The sequence below is a fragment of the Pseudopodoces humilis genome, chromosome 1 (genome assembly GCF_049639895.1).
Source record: "Pseudopodoces humilis isolate 2021_Gansu_Grassland_sample_001 chromosome 1, ASM4963989v1, whole genome shotgun sequence".
In the NCBI taxonomy this organism is placed as follows: Eukaryota; Metazoa; Chordata; class Aves; order Passeriformes; family Paridae; genus Pseudopodoces; species Pseudopodoces humilis.
Window position 1 is genome coordinate 49,033,363 of NC_142200.1, and position 17,960 is coordinate 49,051,322.

General features: G+C 40.6%; 1 protein-coding gene across 1 annotated transcript; it reads right to left on the reverse strand.

Moving 5' to 3' along the window:
* Positions 1–8,073: 8,073 nt before the first annotated feature.
* Positions 8,074–11,943, reverse strand: ZBTB14 (zinc finger and BTB domain containing 14). The gene is made up of 2 exons (XM_014258281.2): positions 11,843–11,943; positions 8,074–11,418 (listed from the first exon to the last, which is right to left on the reverse strand). Exons 1-2 carry the CDS (start codon positions 11,843–11,845, stop codon positions 10,075–10,077), a joined length of 1,347 nt encoding a protein of 448 aa, XP_014113756.1. The 5' UTR covers positions 11,846–11,943; the 3' UTR covers positions 8,074–10,074.
* Between the last annotated feature and the right edge of the window lie 6,017 nt (positions 11,944–17,960).

Consider the following 17,960-nt stretch of genomic DNA (forward strand, 5'->3'; position numbering starts at 1 on the left):
ATTGATCCATAATTTGAAAAGACTGCAAGAAAACTTACACTGGTATTTTTATGATATATCCATTATGTGGCCCTTAATGCTTGATTTGTTTGTTCAATGCAGAGTTATCCATCATAAAAACAGGTATTAAAACACTTCTCAAAAAAAAAAATCTATTTGGCGTATTTCTATTGCATACATTCTCAAAAGGAATTATATGGACGTTTCTAAGGGAAAGTGTTTTGAATGATGGAGCAGCTTGCTAAAAGATTTTCAAAACAATAAATATGATTCAGTGATATCAAAGTCTCTAAGTAACCTCCAAAATTCTAGGTGGGCATATGCAACTTGGCAACAGAACCTACGCCATTTTGGTGAAAGAATACAGTTCATTAACAATAACGTTAATGAACACATTTCTTTAACTGCTATCTGTATTTAATCTGATAACTCAAATCAGTCACATTTTACCCTAGAGTTTTCACTTTTCTTGCTCAAATTAAAAGCTAACAACAAATAATGATTTCTGCTAGAGGAAATGTTATCAAAAAAACATTATCAAAAAGTTTTTTGGGCTTCTTTTTGTCATAAAGTTAATTTCTGAATTTCTGACTGAGTCACAAGTTCAAATGCAGCCAAAAAATCACTGGAATAGCTGCACAGGACAAAGGTCTATAGTGAACTGTCACCTCAAAAAGACTGTGCAGTTCATGCAGTACAACTGCTGAAACAAGATTGCACTGCTAATTTTCTTTTCATTCAACTTCAGGTAAGTGGAAAACAACACTAGTTATGCCCACTTATACAAAAGATCCCTTGACAATGAAGCATATTGGCAGAAAGGAGGTTATATCATTAAAACACAGTACATTTAAAGATGTTCCATCAACACATATGAAATAGGAAGCATGAAAATACTTACAAATACATCTGTATATATTTTATCAGTAATTATATGGTCCCTGCCTTGTGTATTATTTAAAATCTTAATGTATAAATGAGGGATTACTGAGTTCCATATAATGTCAATGGATGTAAAAATTCTTCGGTATATATTTTCAAATGCCTTTTTGAAAAAGTCTTGGCTTACTTATAAAGTACTTTGTTAAAAACTCTAACACTTTTTTAACGGAGAGCTAACATTTTTAGACAGTTACAAAAATCATACTGACTGATGTCACTTGAAATCATGCATGCTATTCATAATTCCGTGGATATAGATCTGTAGTAAGCCCTTTATTTAATGGAGCTGAGAACAATTATTTGGTCAAGTTCAGGAGCTTAGTAAATATCTATTCAAGAAGGAACCCTTTCCACCCAGTGATGTGCAAGGTTTCAATGTTTTGTTAACAAGAACGTACAGCTAACATTTTACAGGCAATATTTTAAACCCTTTTCTGAAAGAATCATTCAGAAATAATCACCTAAATATAAGTGAACACATTTTAAAATAAAATTAATATAAAGATATAATCGAGATTTCATTTGTTTTACATCAAATGCCAGTATTATATTTTGTAATTTTTTTCCCCCCAACTTTGAGAACTAATTATCTCTGAGCCTTTTCTTTATTTCTTCCCACACTTACACATTATGAATCAATTCTAACTTTTTGGGAGGGAAAAGTAATACGATTAGGAAACTGCTTGAACTATTTGATATATTTTGCTAAATTGGTTAAGATCATAATGGTTTTCAAAAAGTGATTACAGACACTGTAATCTTATGGTTAAGCTTAACATTAAAATCTTTACTAGCCAAGATGCAATATATTACATCTGATACTGCAAGGAAGCTCTTTAGAGGAAATTGTGAATGGGTGTCATCAAAAAATATCTAAACATTGGATGAGTATTTGAAACGTCAAACTGCAATCTGTACAGCAGGGATCATAATAGTCAGGATCCTGGATTTAGAAATCTTATCTTTAATACCTCTCTCTTTTAACAGAAAGGAGAGAATAAACAGGGAAGGTAGAAAAGAAAAATAAAAATATACACAAGTGCCATTCTTCTGAAAAAAATAACTAAAGGAAAAGCCAGTTACCTTTCCATGAATGCTTCAGAAGAATTGCAGTGCACAGCAGCCAAAGAGATAACACCATGAAAGCCAGAAGCAAGGATATGCAACATTTCCCAAGAAAGTAAAAGGTGAATACCATTAAAGATAAGTGTGGCCAATAGTCTTTTAATTCACTGGTCTTAATTAATTTTTCTTACTTAATCTGATAAACTTCATAGTAGTCTAGGGCTGTGATTTACAAATATGAATAAATTTTAGAGTCTAGGAGATATAGCTGTACAGTTTTGTGGTGTTTTTTGGTTTTGTTTGTTGGGGTTCTTTAAAGTATCACAAAGATGCATCTGCCCCAGGACTTCTCACAGCCTGTAAAGATATCCCAAAACACTCAACGTCCATCTAGGTAATATTTTTAGCTGATTATATTGCCACCCTCACAACATCGGAATGCCTTGCACCCACCCATTAATGACTATCTTCCAACAGTCCCATAAAATGTAAATTGGTATCTTTCTGTTTTAGATAGGAGTCAAAATTGGAGAAACTGAACCCAAAACAAAATCCAATCAACAAGAAACAAAGACCTAGATAAATTCAGAAGGTTTAAATAAGAGATTCAATGACTCACCTAAAATATTACTACATACACAAATGTGCAGTGGAGCCAAAGTAATCGCTGTTCCCACCTGACATACCTCTTCTGGTTGTCAGTCCCTTCACCAAGACAGATGAATGAGTCACAGTTCAAAATTTAGTCTTTCCATCATGCAGGAATTCTTTTATACAGCAAGAAATTTTATTCAGTCCACTCAAGTCCTCGGCTAATGACTTTGGATCTAGCAGAGACACTATGAAACACAGGCAGGGGTTTTAAAGGACCTCACACACAACCACAACTGGTCCTGACATGGACCTGGCCATACCATTCTGCACCATACTGAAAATGCATAGGGTAAGTTGGAAGTCACCTTTGAGTGAAATTCTCATCTTCAAACCTTTTCTGTTCCTATCAGCACAACATTCATTATACTAAAAATGAATATTTTTGTATGTGTCTTTGTCTTTTCTATAAAAACTGTTTAAAGACTCTGATCATGCCACAGCTTATTGGTGTGTGTAACCTGACACACAAGTAATAAAATTAGGCCTTTTTCTCAAGTTTTCAAGGAACTTAAATGCAGAGAAGCATTTATGAGCCATGGCAGAATAGCTAGCCAATGAGCTAAGGAGAAGAAAAAGCTTTAGAATGAATGAAGATTTTCAAACTTGGGAAAAAAATACTATTAGAGTCCTCAGTCAATCAGTTATATATTTTGATAAAAGTAATCCTAAATATTAAAGCACATACTTAATGCTCAAAGAAAAGAAAAAAAAGGTCTGTAAAATGTAAATACCAAAGTCATAATTTGAATGTACTACTAAATAGCTTAGATTGTTCAAGAACTGAGAATTGAAAAACTATACTGAACTACAGCAATATGAAATACAAATGGTCAATACACAATGCAGGTTCCTAACTTGTCCTATAAAGTCAAAAGAATGGGGATTTCCTCATGCATGGCTAAAAATTAAGCAATGTGGAGAAATAAGATAAATATATGAATTCTACTTTAAGTTTGAAAACATCAACTTTAATACAAAAGAAATTATTTAAAACAGTAGAGTTCTATAACTTTAAATTAGGTTAGCAAGATTCTCAGACCATAATCCATGTCCATCTGGAAAGTATCTATAATAGGACAATCCTATGCTGGTAGAATTTATCACACCTATCAAATCAGAGCTCCCGTCTGACTCCATTTAATCTGTCCTTGAAACAACGGGAGAACTACAAGAAATTCACACAACTGGATAAAAGTTAATTATTGAAGTGGAAAATGAAACCTATACTTCATATTGAAAACATTGACTAAGTCTCTTAAAATGGGTAATTATTCACTTAAATTAAAACATTTGTGTCTAAAACACCTCTGTTTATGATGGCAGCAATGACATTTTAAAGTAAGCATTACTCATGTATTTCAGGGTTGTTTTTTTTGGTGCAGACTGAATTGAAAAGCTCTAGCATAAGCATAATACTTGCAAAGATTAACTTATGTTGAAAAAAAATCTATATTTTCATCCTTTTGGGATTCCAGTTCTGTCCTTCAGTGAATAAATACCTATTGTCTTTTATTAAGAACCCTTTCTCCTTAACTTGAGTAATTTGCTACCATTCCAGACTGTGTAGAACTGTTGGATAAGAGGCAAAAAGGAGCAGATTAATTTAAACAACAAAAAGGGGAGAGAAAAATAGCCCCCACAACTTCAACCCCCAAATTCCATTCTGAAAAAGCAGAAATGTCACACACAGGTCACCCTCTTCAAAATCCCACAAGTCTACCGGCAATGGATGCTGCAAAGAAACAGTGTGATCCCTTCTGTTGCCTGGTTGTTTCTCAAAAACACTGTGCAACATGTGCTGCACTGCATCACCTTGTATTTAATGTGGTGCCAAAGTTGGGCAAGTCCTGCTCCATTCCTTCTAACTCCAGTAATGTGCTCCTGGCACTTACTTTGGATCAAATCTAATGAATTGGTTCAACAAGGTAGGTCAGTTTAAAACTAACTCGCTTAAGCACTGAATTGCTTTCTTATGTAAGATTACTCCACTGGCTTATTCTAAAGCCACAAAAGTCACTAAATCTGAGGCAAACAAGATGAAGAAAACAGGTACAAAAGGTAACAGGAAGAAAGGAAAAGAGAAAATGAGATTACCCCTTTTAGTAACAATTGGCGGTTTCACTATGGTAGTGAAAACACAAAGCTGCTGTCTCAGGAGGCAGCTCCACAATTGCTTAAGCTCCTCCAAACTGAAGCTGTTCTTCCACTGACCCTAGTGGAAGCTCCGCTAGTGGGGCTCCACTGTACTCCATTCTCTCATCTGAGCAATTTGTAATGCCACTACAGTGCTTTGTTCATGTAAGCACTGCATGCGGTACCCTCTACCCTGGAATAAAAAGGATTTTTATTAGTGAAGAACGAAAACTTAGATGCAGGGAAGCTCAGTCTTTAGAATATTTTAAAATACAAAAACACTCTATGTTGCATGTGTATACAGATTACTTAAATGTATAGAGAGGCCATTGGGAGGAGGTCAGGAAACTGCAAGTGGAAGCACTGTAGGGTTTGGGTGGTTTTGGTTATTTTTTTTTAACAAAATGGGTTTAAATCAGAAAATACATTTTTGCAAACATAAAAACTTCCATGCTTTGGTGGAAAAAGCAAAAAAGAGCTCTCATAAATAGAGCTCTTCATAAAGATGATCTATATTAAATGCATCATATCTATGAATTTATTTTGCTTCTGAATGAAAATACAGCTTTAAATCTATTTATTGTATAATGTCTACCATGTAGTTACTGTCTTTTAGACTCCTTTAAAATGGCTTAGTATTATCAAAAAGAAAATATATTTGGAATTTTGATTCAGTAAGAATTCTGATTTCTTATTAGTACCACTTGTTTTACAAACTCATGCTCTCAAAATATAGACTTGCAATAAAAAAAAAATTAAAAAAAAAAAATCACAGAAGGAATCTGAGATACAGGTATCCAGAAGTTCTGCTTTGGCCATGTTTTTTGATTCCCCTGTATCAAAGAGATCATATGTAGTACATCTTTATTCATATAGTCCACATATTTTACAGGTTTACCTATAAAAAATTAGATGCTTAGCTACTAAACAGTAAAAGTACCAGTAAATTTAAAAATATGTATTAACCAGATTAAAAAAAAAAAAAAAAAAATTCTATTTTAAAGAGTTGCAGTGCTGCTCATATTGGAACCACTCAAGTTCACCAAGCTTCAGAGTTCTATAAATATCTAAATGAGCAGGGCATGCAAATAAAAATAATATAATAATATAGAAGGACATAAAAAAAAATATAGAAGTGTAGAGAAAAACAGTGGAAAACATATCAATACTATATAAATCACTATTCTTAGCTATTCTTAGTTATTTCAGATTTCTTGCATTACATTTAAAAATACTTCCTGAGAATAGGTGTCAACTCTTATGACACATATTTAACAAATCTATTCATGGAAATCCTCCATCTGTTCTGAAATGAATGTTACTATAATTGCTTTAGATCTATATGATGACAAATGACAGACCAACTGCTGTAATGGAATTTATAATGAAATGTTCACATTTCTGGATGACTGGGCACACTACAGTGATCTAAGGACTAACTGAAAAAGATGAAAATTCCTTAGATCTGTCTTTATCTTTCAGGCAGAATTATCCTGTTCTGTACCTGTCTGTAAATGTTTACATTCAGAAAAGTCATCTGTTGCAAGCAGCAGATGATACAGTCTCTTTCATAAATGCTTTGTCTTCTCTACAAACCTACAGACGTCTGCAGTAATAGAATACTTAATAAAAGATAATCTGCCACTAAAAGTATACTCTAACCTTAGAGTTTCTCATATAATCTGCTATTTTATTCTGTATTTCACACAACTCTATTAATTTTAAGTATCCTTACTTAATGGAATCATGAAAGCAATCTCTGTATTAGAAAACTGTTGCCAGATCTTCAAAAGAACTCCAGTTTGACTACCTAAATGGCAAGATTTTGAGGAGTATTTAGCACTCTGTACCTACCTTACTGGAACAAAAAGAAGCTGACCTCAACCTTTTGCTACTGAAGCGAGCATGAGGAATTCCTTTTCACAAAACAACCTTTAAAACACTGACCAATAGGTCTAAACCTTTCTAAAAGATTTAAGCAGAAAAACAAAATCACAAGTACTCACTCAATTGTGAGTTGCTTCATTTTCTAATATTTTTTAAAATATTGATAAAAACAGTACATAAAAGAAGGGCCAGGGAGTGGAGAAGGGCTGAAAGGTATTCTTTCCTGAGCTTCTGGTTTCCAAACTGAGTAGTGCCAAATAATGAGCACTATACCCATACAACCAGGATGAGAAATTAAGCCAATATTGCTGTTAAAAATCTGTTATTTTTGTTCCTTTTTCTGTTTTAAAAAATCCAAACAGAAAACCTCCTAAGGAATGTTAAACTAGTCTGGCCCCAATGGAAACAACAGCAAAATTTCCAATAATTGGACAGAATCTCATCCAGGGTCTCAAACTCTAAAGAAATGGCCATCCTTGTCTAAGCAAAAATAAAAACGTGCCCATTCCTCAATCAACACAACTCACAGCTTACAGTTTATCACACTGGAAAATCTCAGTGGCTTGGAGCTGATGCACACCTGCTTTCATACATGGTGTCTTTTGGCACAGAGAGGAGAGAGATGGGAGCAGTAGTGTTGTAAGATGCAGGCAAATTTACCTGAACTTCATATATACACCCCACAATATATAGGCTAACATTCCTTCAGAACACACAGACTAGTTTAGAACACATTAACAAGAATATATATACAGCTAAGGATAACTCCATGCCTCCATACTTGTAATTTTTACAGCTATAAGCTGTAACAAAAGCAGAATTTACTCTAATGTTATACACAATGTTCTCACACTTTCTGCTGTGAGTCTTCCAATGCAAGTCTGCTTTTCTGTAACAATTTCAAATTCACAGCCTGACTACTTGTGCTCAAAAGTCAGGAACAATTTTCTTTGACTGTAATACTTGAGTTCAGTCTTTCCACTCCAGTGTCTGCTGTCCCAGCAAGCTCCATTTTAATTTATTACTTTCCAAAAAATAATAATAATAAAAATAAAAATCCCAATGAGGCTCTTTTTGAGAGGCTATTGAGCTGATCCCTCAGCTTCAAGGCAGAATTAATCATATTTAAACCATTCCTAATACATGTTTGTCTAACCCATTCTTGAATGTGACAACTAGTGGAGATTACAGTACCTCCCCAGGCATTCTCTTTTACTGATTCATTATTAAAATCCTTTAAAAGTCTTTTTGTTCTAACATAATTGTTTACTGCTGTAATTTAAGCTCATGGCTTCTTGCATTCTTCATGGCAGATCTTGAGAAAATTTACTTTCTTCACATTTTATACTTTTGAACTCTTATCAGATTTGTTTTGTACAGTCTTATCAACCCAAACTTTCCTAGGAAAAAGTGCACACAATTTCAGATAAGAAAACACAGCAAGACTAATATATTTAGAAAAAAAAGAGAGTAGATCCTATTTTGGACCTACTATCTTTATATCTATGATCATATACAGTAAAACATTTTAACAATGGTCATTTCTCATGTTCCTCAAGAGAACCAATAAAATGTAATGAATACACATCCTCTGATGTTGCACAGGTACAAAATGTATAGTTTGTTTACAAACTAATATTACTGAATGTAAAATGAAGCAACATTTTAAAAAAATATATTGGTAAAGGTCCAAAGTTTACATTTTCTAAAATATTAAGGTCATGTTTTATTTACAGACCAGCGTATGAACAATTACTGGCATTTTAAGATAACTGCTTAACCTGATGAATACATGAATAAAATGAAGCTGTAAAAAAAATCTCAACCAAATAAAAACCCCTCAATAATTGAAGTTCCATATAACAGTTCCAAAAACACTATTTTAAATTTCTATTTAGAAAAGCAAGATGTGATCTACCACACAGTACCTTATCAGAAACTGGTCTAACATTTTGATATGCTATAGGTATTGCAAGTGACCAATGTTACCAGTCATGTGCCCAAGACTGTGTTTTTTTCCCATTCCAACTTCATTTGAAGTTTTCACAACAGTTGTTGTATTTACAAATTTAAAATAAAGGCTCAATATACCTTTGGATTACATTGCCACTGTTATTGTGCCTTCCCTTGATGACTACAAGTAGCAGACTGGAGACCACTTATTTTGTCGACTCTGTGAGTTAACTATTGTTATCAGCATGTACCCCAGCTGGTCTTAAAAAAAAATAGACTAAGAAACTGACTAATAGTGAACACTCACCCAGGATCAATTATGACAGAACTCGCTCACTGAAGTCTCCCTCTTGATGAAGGGTGGTGTGTCAAAAGGTGGAAGCATTTAAACTTGAACAGGACCTATGAGCTGTACGACCAGCCATGACACAAACCCCAGCTGAGCCCTGTGGGCAGGTATGTGACACCCATGCCTTCAGCTTTGGGAGCCTGGCAGTTACAGCTGGTCACCTGCTGGTGCAGATACTCCTCTGCCTTCACTGTGCTAGGTCAGGTGACCAGAAAGCTGCATAATAAAAAAACATCTCAAGCTGTATTAGCTTTTACTGATTTTTACTAGGTTTGAGTAAGGAGCATGTCTCCATGCTGCACCCTTTTTTCCTTTGCGGCCCAGTCCCACCTCTGGGACCCTGCATAAAAGTGAACATAAAAACAAACCAGGAAAACATTTTTGCCCACAGAAGGAATTGGTGAATGCCATGACACTTCTGCTTTGCCAGCCAGAATCCCTGTGAATAATGCCGTTTTTTCAATAATGGAAGTATTTAATTAAAACTTGACACCTTTATAAAAATAGGAGGATATCTGAGGGAATGGAATAAGAAGCAATTTAATTTTGATTACCATTCTCCTTTACACTCTGTTGTTCCAATCTATCTTAGGTGGAAAAAGGAGGAATTAAAAAGCTTAGGGACTCAATGTATGCTTCTCAAAAAATTGTAGGTGTAACACCTCAGAATTATGAAAACCAAATCCTTTCTTTTCATGTTTGTGATTTCTGAGATCTCAGCATTTTCAAACATAACTCAGATTCTCACTGATTGCAATGTTTACATCATATTCAGTATTCCATACTGGATGAAGCAAAGTATCGGCCAGTGATGATCCCTGTTTTATAGAGAACTTGATCACATTCTTGAATAAAAGCAGTTATTTAGTGCATTATACTGCTAATGAAAAACTGTTTCACATTCTAAGAATACCCATCTCTGAAATGTTTTAAAATGCCTAACCAAGCGATGCTATGTATTCCTATGTAACATTCAAATCCTCTAAAAATATGCTTTCTTGAAAAGATTCTCAGTCTAAATGTATATCAACAACAGATTTTGTTCCATTTAATTTCTTATATTATTTCTGATAAAGTTCCAGCTTTAGTTTTTAACTACAGGCTATAGTTTCTAATTGCTGCTCTGCTTCAGCAGCCATGGCTGCTGCCTGCAACTGTTCTGTTTCACTTTGGATGGAATTGGTTGCCGTAACTTGCTTTCTTTCACTGTGCATATTGTTCTCATGCCGTTTTAGGTCAGATGCCTTAGCAAATGCTTTAGTGCAGGAACTGCAGACAAAAGGTTTCTCTCCTCGGTGCCTTCTTTCATGGTCTTTGAGGTGGGACTTGTGCTTGAAAGCTTTATCACACATGTGGCATGCAAATGGCCTCTCATTACTGTGAACTCTTTCATGCTTTTTTAGATCTGGTGCACGAATGAAAGACTTCCCACACACCTCACAACTGTAAGGCTTGTAACCTGTGTGTATTTTCAAGTGTTCTTTCAAATGAGCTTGCGTGGTGAAGCCCTTTGTACACATTTCACAAACAAATGGTCTGTCTGCAGTGTGTAGCTTTTCATGTTTTCTCAAACGTGCTTCATCAGAAAAGGTCTTGCCACAAGCCTGACATACAATGTGTTCCCTGTGGCCATAAAGCAAGTACTCAAACTTCATATCCCCGGCTGCTGTGGTCCATCCTGGTGTCTGTTCATCTTTCACTTCACTTATGCCATCATTAAATGTGAGTGCCTGAGGGGTCTGAGATCCTAAGTCTTTCGATTCCGTTGTTTCCATAGGCTCTACTTCTTGGCCATAGCAGTTTACTTTTCGAACTTCTTCACTTCCCAACTCTTTCAGAATTGCCTCTTGCACTCTCAGGGTAGTGGTTGGTGACTTACCATCTTCCTGACTTGGGGGAGTGCCTTCCACCGTCACATCTGATGGACTGTCATCATGATCTCCAATCTCTTCCACCTCATCATCCTGGGTATCATTGGGTTCCCCCATAGAACGGTTCATTTTCAGACAGTACTTGCTCTTGGACTGTGTGTTTTCTTCAGGACTAGACACATCACGTTTTTGAGAGCAGAGCTTATCGAGAAACCGAATACCAAGGATCTGGCCTGAAGACATCATCAAGTTTACATCCTCCTTTTTAACAGAAATCTTTGCAGTATACATGTAATTGAGAACTTCCTCAAAAATATCAGAACGAAGAAAATCTATTTCTATTACTGATGAACTATCAACTTCAAGTTTTTTGAAAAGCTTTTTGAAGTAGGTACTGCAGGCAGCAAGCACGCACCTATGGGCTCTGAACTTAACATCTTCAACCACAATAGCGATGTCACAAAATTCTCCTTCCAAACGTTGTTCATTCAATGTTTTCAGGAACACAGTTTTGTGATCGTCGTCATTATACTTAATGGTTTCAGACATACTGATGAAAAACTCCTGTAAATTAACAGGAAAATTTTGTAACTTTTATAAAGCAGTCTAAATCACAAAACCCCAAGAAATGACGTAATTCCCATCATTAAAAAAAAAAACAGCTTTTTTTTGCATAAAATAACCACAAAAAGCCTGTTAGACTCTAAAAGCATTACTCTGAAACTGATTTTAAAATTGTGAATTCATAAAGCTCTTTCCTTAGGCAATAAAATTTACAGTTATTCAAAACTTTATTGATTCATTTACACAAAACTGAAAACTTTCTCTTTAAAACTGCAATTCTCAGTAAATGTATGACCAACTCATAAGTCATTATTATAACTAAAGTTATATATAGTTAATATGGTAACACTAAAGAACGTGTAAAAAATACTCTAAATGAGTCAGCACAACAAACAAAATTTGAAATATCAAATATAAGCCTTACCATGAACAATGCAGGAAGTTTTCTAAGCAAATGATTATTAAATTAATCTCAGAATGGGCCACCTTCAGCCTGAAAGATGGGAAGATAATAACATTTCAAGAAATTATAAGATCTATTCCAAAAATTATTTTGAATTTGAGTGTTAAAAGACAGCATTTTCAATTATTTAAAGTTAGATAAAATACACTGCTAAAATACCCAGTTATTTTTTCAGAGATACAACAGACAACTATAGAGGACAACTCCACGTGTTTACTTTCCTATGGCTACTGCACTTCCCTGGTTCTACCTTCCTGATATGTAACTTCGCACTAAATCTAAAGGTCTGAAAATCCTCCCCAGGAATCACCACAATTAATGGAGTAACCAACCCATCAAGAAGGTGATCAGTCTTCTGCTGCACCAGAATGCTGAGCAAGCCTAGCAGAGGGATGCAAGCAGACCAAGCATCCCAAAGGACAGCAGACCAGGGACAGGGATGAATGTGCATCCAGGACCAGGGAAAGAGACAAGTGTACCAGATTTCCAAACTATGGAGATACCAGAAAACAGAAGGATAATGCAAGACACAATTTGAAAACATTCAATCCCAACAGACATCGAACTGTGCCAAAGCAGGAAACGCAGCAGAGAGGAAGGAAATTTAATACATGGTTTGGAATAAATCTTGTGCCACCTAGCACAGATCTCCTGGGAATTTTTTCCTTAAATTCTAATTTATCCTTAACCATATATGAAACAGAAGCAGGTGTGATGAGAGGTTTGCAACTCCTGGTGATGTGTATTTGACACAGAATGGGAACACTTGGCTCCCTACAAATGCATCTGCAGGTCTGGCACATTTGCTAAAGTGACTCCGGCTACATAGAAAAGCTATTAAAAAAAAAAACAACAAAAAAAACCTAAATTATTTTCTTAGTTCTAAATAATCACATTTTAAGATAGCCAGATAATAAGAATGTAAATATTTGAAATATACAAAAGGAAACAAAACCAGAAAGCAATATTGTATATATGTATGGGCTGCCTGGGTCTGCTGGCCCAGGAAAATGTATTCTTACAGCACTGAAGATGGTAGGACAAACAACTGTTTCAACGGGATCTTTTCAGAGTTCTTTGCAAGATGGAAAAATTGCTTTCTTTGTAAGCAAGCAGCAAAATGTCACTGCTAATAATCTAGCAGCAATTGCACCGTCCTGTTAAGCAGTATGCAATTTTGCTGCAATTCTGTCGACACTAACAGAGAAATAATTAGAGAAGGAATTGGCTGAAAAGAGGGCTGCGGAGTACACAGGGGTGTGCAACTGGCAAGAACAAAGTTAGTCCTTGCGAACGGAGCAGGACAGGCACTTGCCCAGAGCGTTTCCAGATCTGATTTTAAAAAGCTCTGGTTACTTATTCCACTGGGCAATTCGGATTTATTCCTCCACACACTTTTTCCACGGCCGCTACCTCCGCAAGGGCCGCGGGGAGGTGTGTTCGGGGCTCTCAGGGACTGCTCGGGACGCGCTCGGTGCCTCCCCGCGCCTGCTCTCGCCGTGCCCGTGACGGTGGAGGCGCACGCCCGCTCCACGCACCCGCGGGCGGGGCGGGGGCGGGTTCCCGGCAGGGACCAGGCCGGCCCCTGCCGGGCCGCCCGCGCTCCCGGCCCGGCGTCGGGGGCGCCCGCGAGCGCCAGGCGGCGGCTCTCCGGAGCGAGCCCGGCGCTCCCGCCGCGCCGCCTCACGGGGCTGCGCGGGGACGGCGCCCCGCTCCCTGCTTGCTTGCTTCCGTCCGTCCGTCCGTCCGTCCGTCCTCCCGTGCCTTCCTCCCTCTCTCCCTCCCCCGCTCCCACGGTCCTCGCGCGGCTCCCGCCGCCTGGACGCGGCCGCGCGCCCCTTTGTTGCGGCGGGCACCGCCGCCGCCGCCGCGCGGGACCCGCGCGCCCCAGCGTGCGCATCCGCCGCCGGACGCGTCCTCTTCCTCCTCCTCCTCCTCGCCCTCCCGCTGGCCCTCCCCCCGCCCGCGGGAGGCAGGCGCGCGGCGGCGGCGCCGGGGCTGCTGGCGGCGGGCGCGCCCGCGGCAGCGCCATCTCACCCAGCGCGCGCTGCCGGGGCTGTAACGGCGGCGGCGAGCGGGGGAGGGGAGGGAGGGGGGGAGGAGGAGGAGGAGGAGGAGGAGGAGGGAGGGGGCGTGCGAGGGAGAGCGCGCGCGCGCGCGGCGCAACGGCGGCCCGGCCGCGGCGCGGGAGGGGTGCGGGGGAGGAAGGGGGAAAGGGCTCGCGCTTACCTGCCGCCCGGCCGCGCGCGCGGAGCCGCGCTTCCGGGGGGGCCGCGGGGGGGACTGCCACTGCCGCCGCACGGGAGGGGGACGGGGGAAGGGAGGGGAAGAAGGGAATGGGGGGGAATTTGGGGAGGGGGTCTCGGGGGGGGGGGCCCTGCGCGCGTCTCTCCCGCCCTCACCGCCGCCCCCCGCCCGGGCACTCCCGTGCGCGCGCGCGCGCACTCGGGGGGGGGCGCGGGGGGTGCGTGCATGCGCGGTGCGAGCGGAGGGCGCGCCTGTGCCCGGGGAGCGCGGAGGAGGAGGAGGAGGGTGAGGCGGCGAGGGGGGGAGGGGGAGGGGGGGCCTGCGGCGCGCCAGTTCCAATCGCCCTTCCCCCGCTTCGGGGGACGCGCGGCGCGGCACCACCCCTCGGGCGGCTCAGGCCGCGGGGGCGCGCGGGCCGCAGCCGTTCCCGCCGCGGGCACCCGCCCCGCCGCGCCTGCGCCCGCCGCGTGTGCGAGCCCGGAGCGCGGGCACCGCCTCCCCCCGGCAGGCGGCGCACGGCGGCGAGCGCGGCGCGGGCTCGGCCCCGAGCCGGGTGCGGCGGGACCGGCGCGGCCGTTGGGCGGCGCTCGGGGGCGCGTCCGCGGAGGGGCGGCGGTGGCGGGAGGTGCGGGAGCCATCCTGCCCCTGATGTGTCCCTTGCCTGCCACCGAGAGCGGAACAGCTCTGCCCGCCCAAACCCGCCTGCTCTCCCTCGTGCAAATACTGGGGGTGGGGGGAGTGTGTTGAATTTTAAAAGGCACAACGCGATCGCTAAGAAGGAATAAAGGTTTTTGTTGCACTGGTCATCTCCCACCTCCTGTTTTCTTTCCAGAAAACATCTCGTGAGATGCTACTCTGCTGGCACAGCTTTCACTGGAATAACTTGTACATAAATAAAACTTTATAGTGTTTCTGCCAGTGTGAAATGCAGCAGGTCTGCTTGGGGAAAAAAAAATAAAAATCTCGGTAACTACTTGTGTTGGAAAGTACATCGAATTATAGAAGTCATTGGAACAGTAGAGTCATCTCCTGTGAGCAACAATTTGACCTTTTTCATTGGGTTGATAACTCCTTCCTCTTCCTGGGCTATTTTCTGAGAGGTTTATGTGTAATGTGCTGACATATGTAGTGAATTTGATCCAGCTGGATCACTTTGTTTTGCTGAGTTTTTTTAATAAATTTTTCACCCCTTATTAGAAATAATGAAATTAAGTCCTTATTTTGCCTGGGCTGTCAAAACTTACAGGCTTGTTTTTGTACTAACATCAGTGATTTACATTCAGAAGGCAGAGTTGTCTGTTTTAAATAGGACCAGGAGTAATGGGTTCAAACTTAGAGGGGATATTTGGGTTGAATATATGGAAGAATATATTCTTCCTTGTGAGGGTGGTGAGGCACTGGAACAAGTTGCCCAGAGAAGTTGTGGATGCCTTATCCCTGGAAGTGTTCAAGGCAAGTTGGATGGAACTGAGCAACCTGGTCTAGTTGGTGGAACTGAGCCCATGGCAGGGGGTTTGGAACTTGAAGATCTTTTAAGTTCCCTTCCAACCCAAACCATTCAATGATTGCATGAAGTCTTTGAAGTATTTCTGAAACCTGTACAAGAACTCTCCACTGTGGAAGGCGCTTCCCTTTTACAATTTCACAATGTGCTATTTCTTTCTTTGACAGCGTCCCAAACACTCCTACTATAACCTTATTGCTCCTGAAAAACATATAGCTGCAGGTTTACCACACTGACTAGCAAATGACACCTCTTCATTTTGTTAACACTCACTCTTCCTGCTCTACCTGTACCCAGCAGCGTGTGGATATGTCTAAGTTTTCAGGCTAGGTTCTGCTGTGGGTAGTCAGAATTAAACTAGGAATAGGAAAAAAACCCAGTACCTTACAAAAGGTACAGCTATCCATTTTTTCTCTCTGCTTTTCTGTATCTTAGGCTACTGCTGACTGTGTGTTTCTGCGTGTTTCAAACTGTATCATTAGCTCCCACTGAGATACTAAAATAGGGAAAGCATATGTTCAATATCCAGTATCTATGTCAGTAACTATGGATTATAGAGAATTAAAAAAAAAAAAAAAAATCATTGTTACTGTCTAACCTTGTGTGGTAGTTTGGCTGGATGCCTGGTGCCCACCAAAGTCAGGGTCAGGTGAGCAGGGGAGAGAAAGTATATTGAAAGGCACATGTGTTGAGATAAAGGGCAGGGGGAGATCACTCACCAATTACTGTTATGGGCAAAACAGTCTCACCCTGAGGAAATTATTTTAATTTATTACCAGACAAATCAAAAGAGAGTAATGAGAAATAAAATTTGAATCTTAAAGCATCTTTTCCCCACCTCTCCCTTCTTCCCAAGATAAACTTCGCTCCCAGTTTCTCTCTTCCTCCTTCTCCCCACCAACTGCATGAATGAGGAATGGGGGCTGGGGTCAGCCATACATTGTCTCTGCTGCTTCCTCCTTCTCAGGGAGGGGACTCCTCAAACTCTTTCCCAGTTCCAGCATGGGATCCCTTCTACAAGTGGCAGTCCTTGATAAACTTCAACACGAGTGCTTCCCATGGGCTGCAGTTCTTCACAAACTGCTCCAGTGTGAGATCCTTTCCATGGGATGCAGGCTTTTAAGTACAGTGGGTCCCTTACAGGGTCACAAGTCCTGTCAGCAAACCTGCTCCAGTGTGGGCTCCTCTCTCCATGGGTCTACAACTGCCAAAAAGCTGCTCCAGTTCAGGTTTCCCACAGGGTCACAGCTTCATTTGGGTTTCTTCCAGCTCCAGCTGGGGGTTCTCCACGGGCTGCAGGTGAATATTTGCTGCACCATGAACCTCCACAGGCTGCAGGACAACCAGCTGCCACACCATAGGCTGCCCCATGGGCTACAAGGGAATCTCCTCTCCAGTGCTGAGCACCTCCTTCCCCTTCTTCTTTACCTACTTTGGTAAAGCTGCACAGCTGCTTCCTTCATGTATTCTCCCTCCTGTCTCTGTTGCACAGTTTTTGCCCCTGCTTCTTAACTATTATCCCAGAGGCACTACCACCCTCAATGATGGGCACAGCCTTGGCCAGCAGCGGATCTGTCTTGGATTTTTCTTGGGCATTGGTTCTGTCAGACACAGGGGAACCTTCTAGTGCTTTTCACAGAAGTCAACTCTGTTTTCCACCCCACTACCAAAAGCTTGTCACACAAACCCACAAGAGTATGTCGTATTTTTCACTACATATGAATGTTGCACTAGGTTTTGAAAATAAGAGACAAAAGGTAAATGTCATAAAAATTCTGGATGAAAACACCTGGGATTAAAAATATGTATTTTTGAAGGTGAAGCATAAGAATAAAACCCCTCACATCTCCACTAGCATGTCTGTGAGCTAATATGTGTAGTCATGTCAGTTGCAAAAATCAAGTCTATTTACTGGAAAATACCCTTCTGCAGAAGTGTTTGAATCATGTATCTGACTGAAACACTCTTCCTATTAAATTATCCTGTAGGCAGCTAGCACAGATTAACATTTAGGCTTTGAAGCAGTTTTGCTGTTTTCCTATGTCATGAACGAGACTGTAGATGCTGTAGATAGGTTGAACCAACAGGCTGTTTCCAAACTGTTTGGATTGCAGGGATATCTGTAAGGGAAAAGAGTCCTTTGTAGGATGTGCTTGTTTTGTTTAGAAAACCGTGTAGCAGGAGTGAGGAATGACAAGTGCCACTTTGTGTAACCATGCATGAGGCATTAGAGATGGCATGCAGGGAAGACTGAAGCTTTGCTTTCTAAGTGATGACTGGTGTAAAATATGCATTAAGTGTTTCCTTAAATACACAGGATTCCTGTGT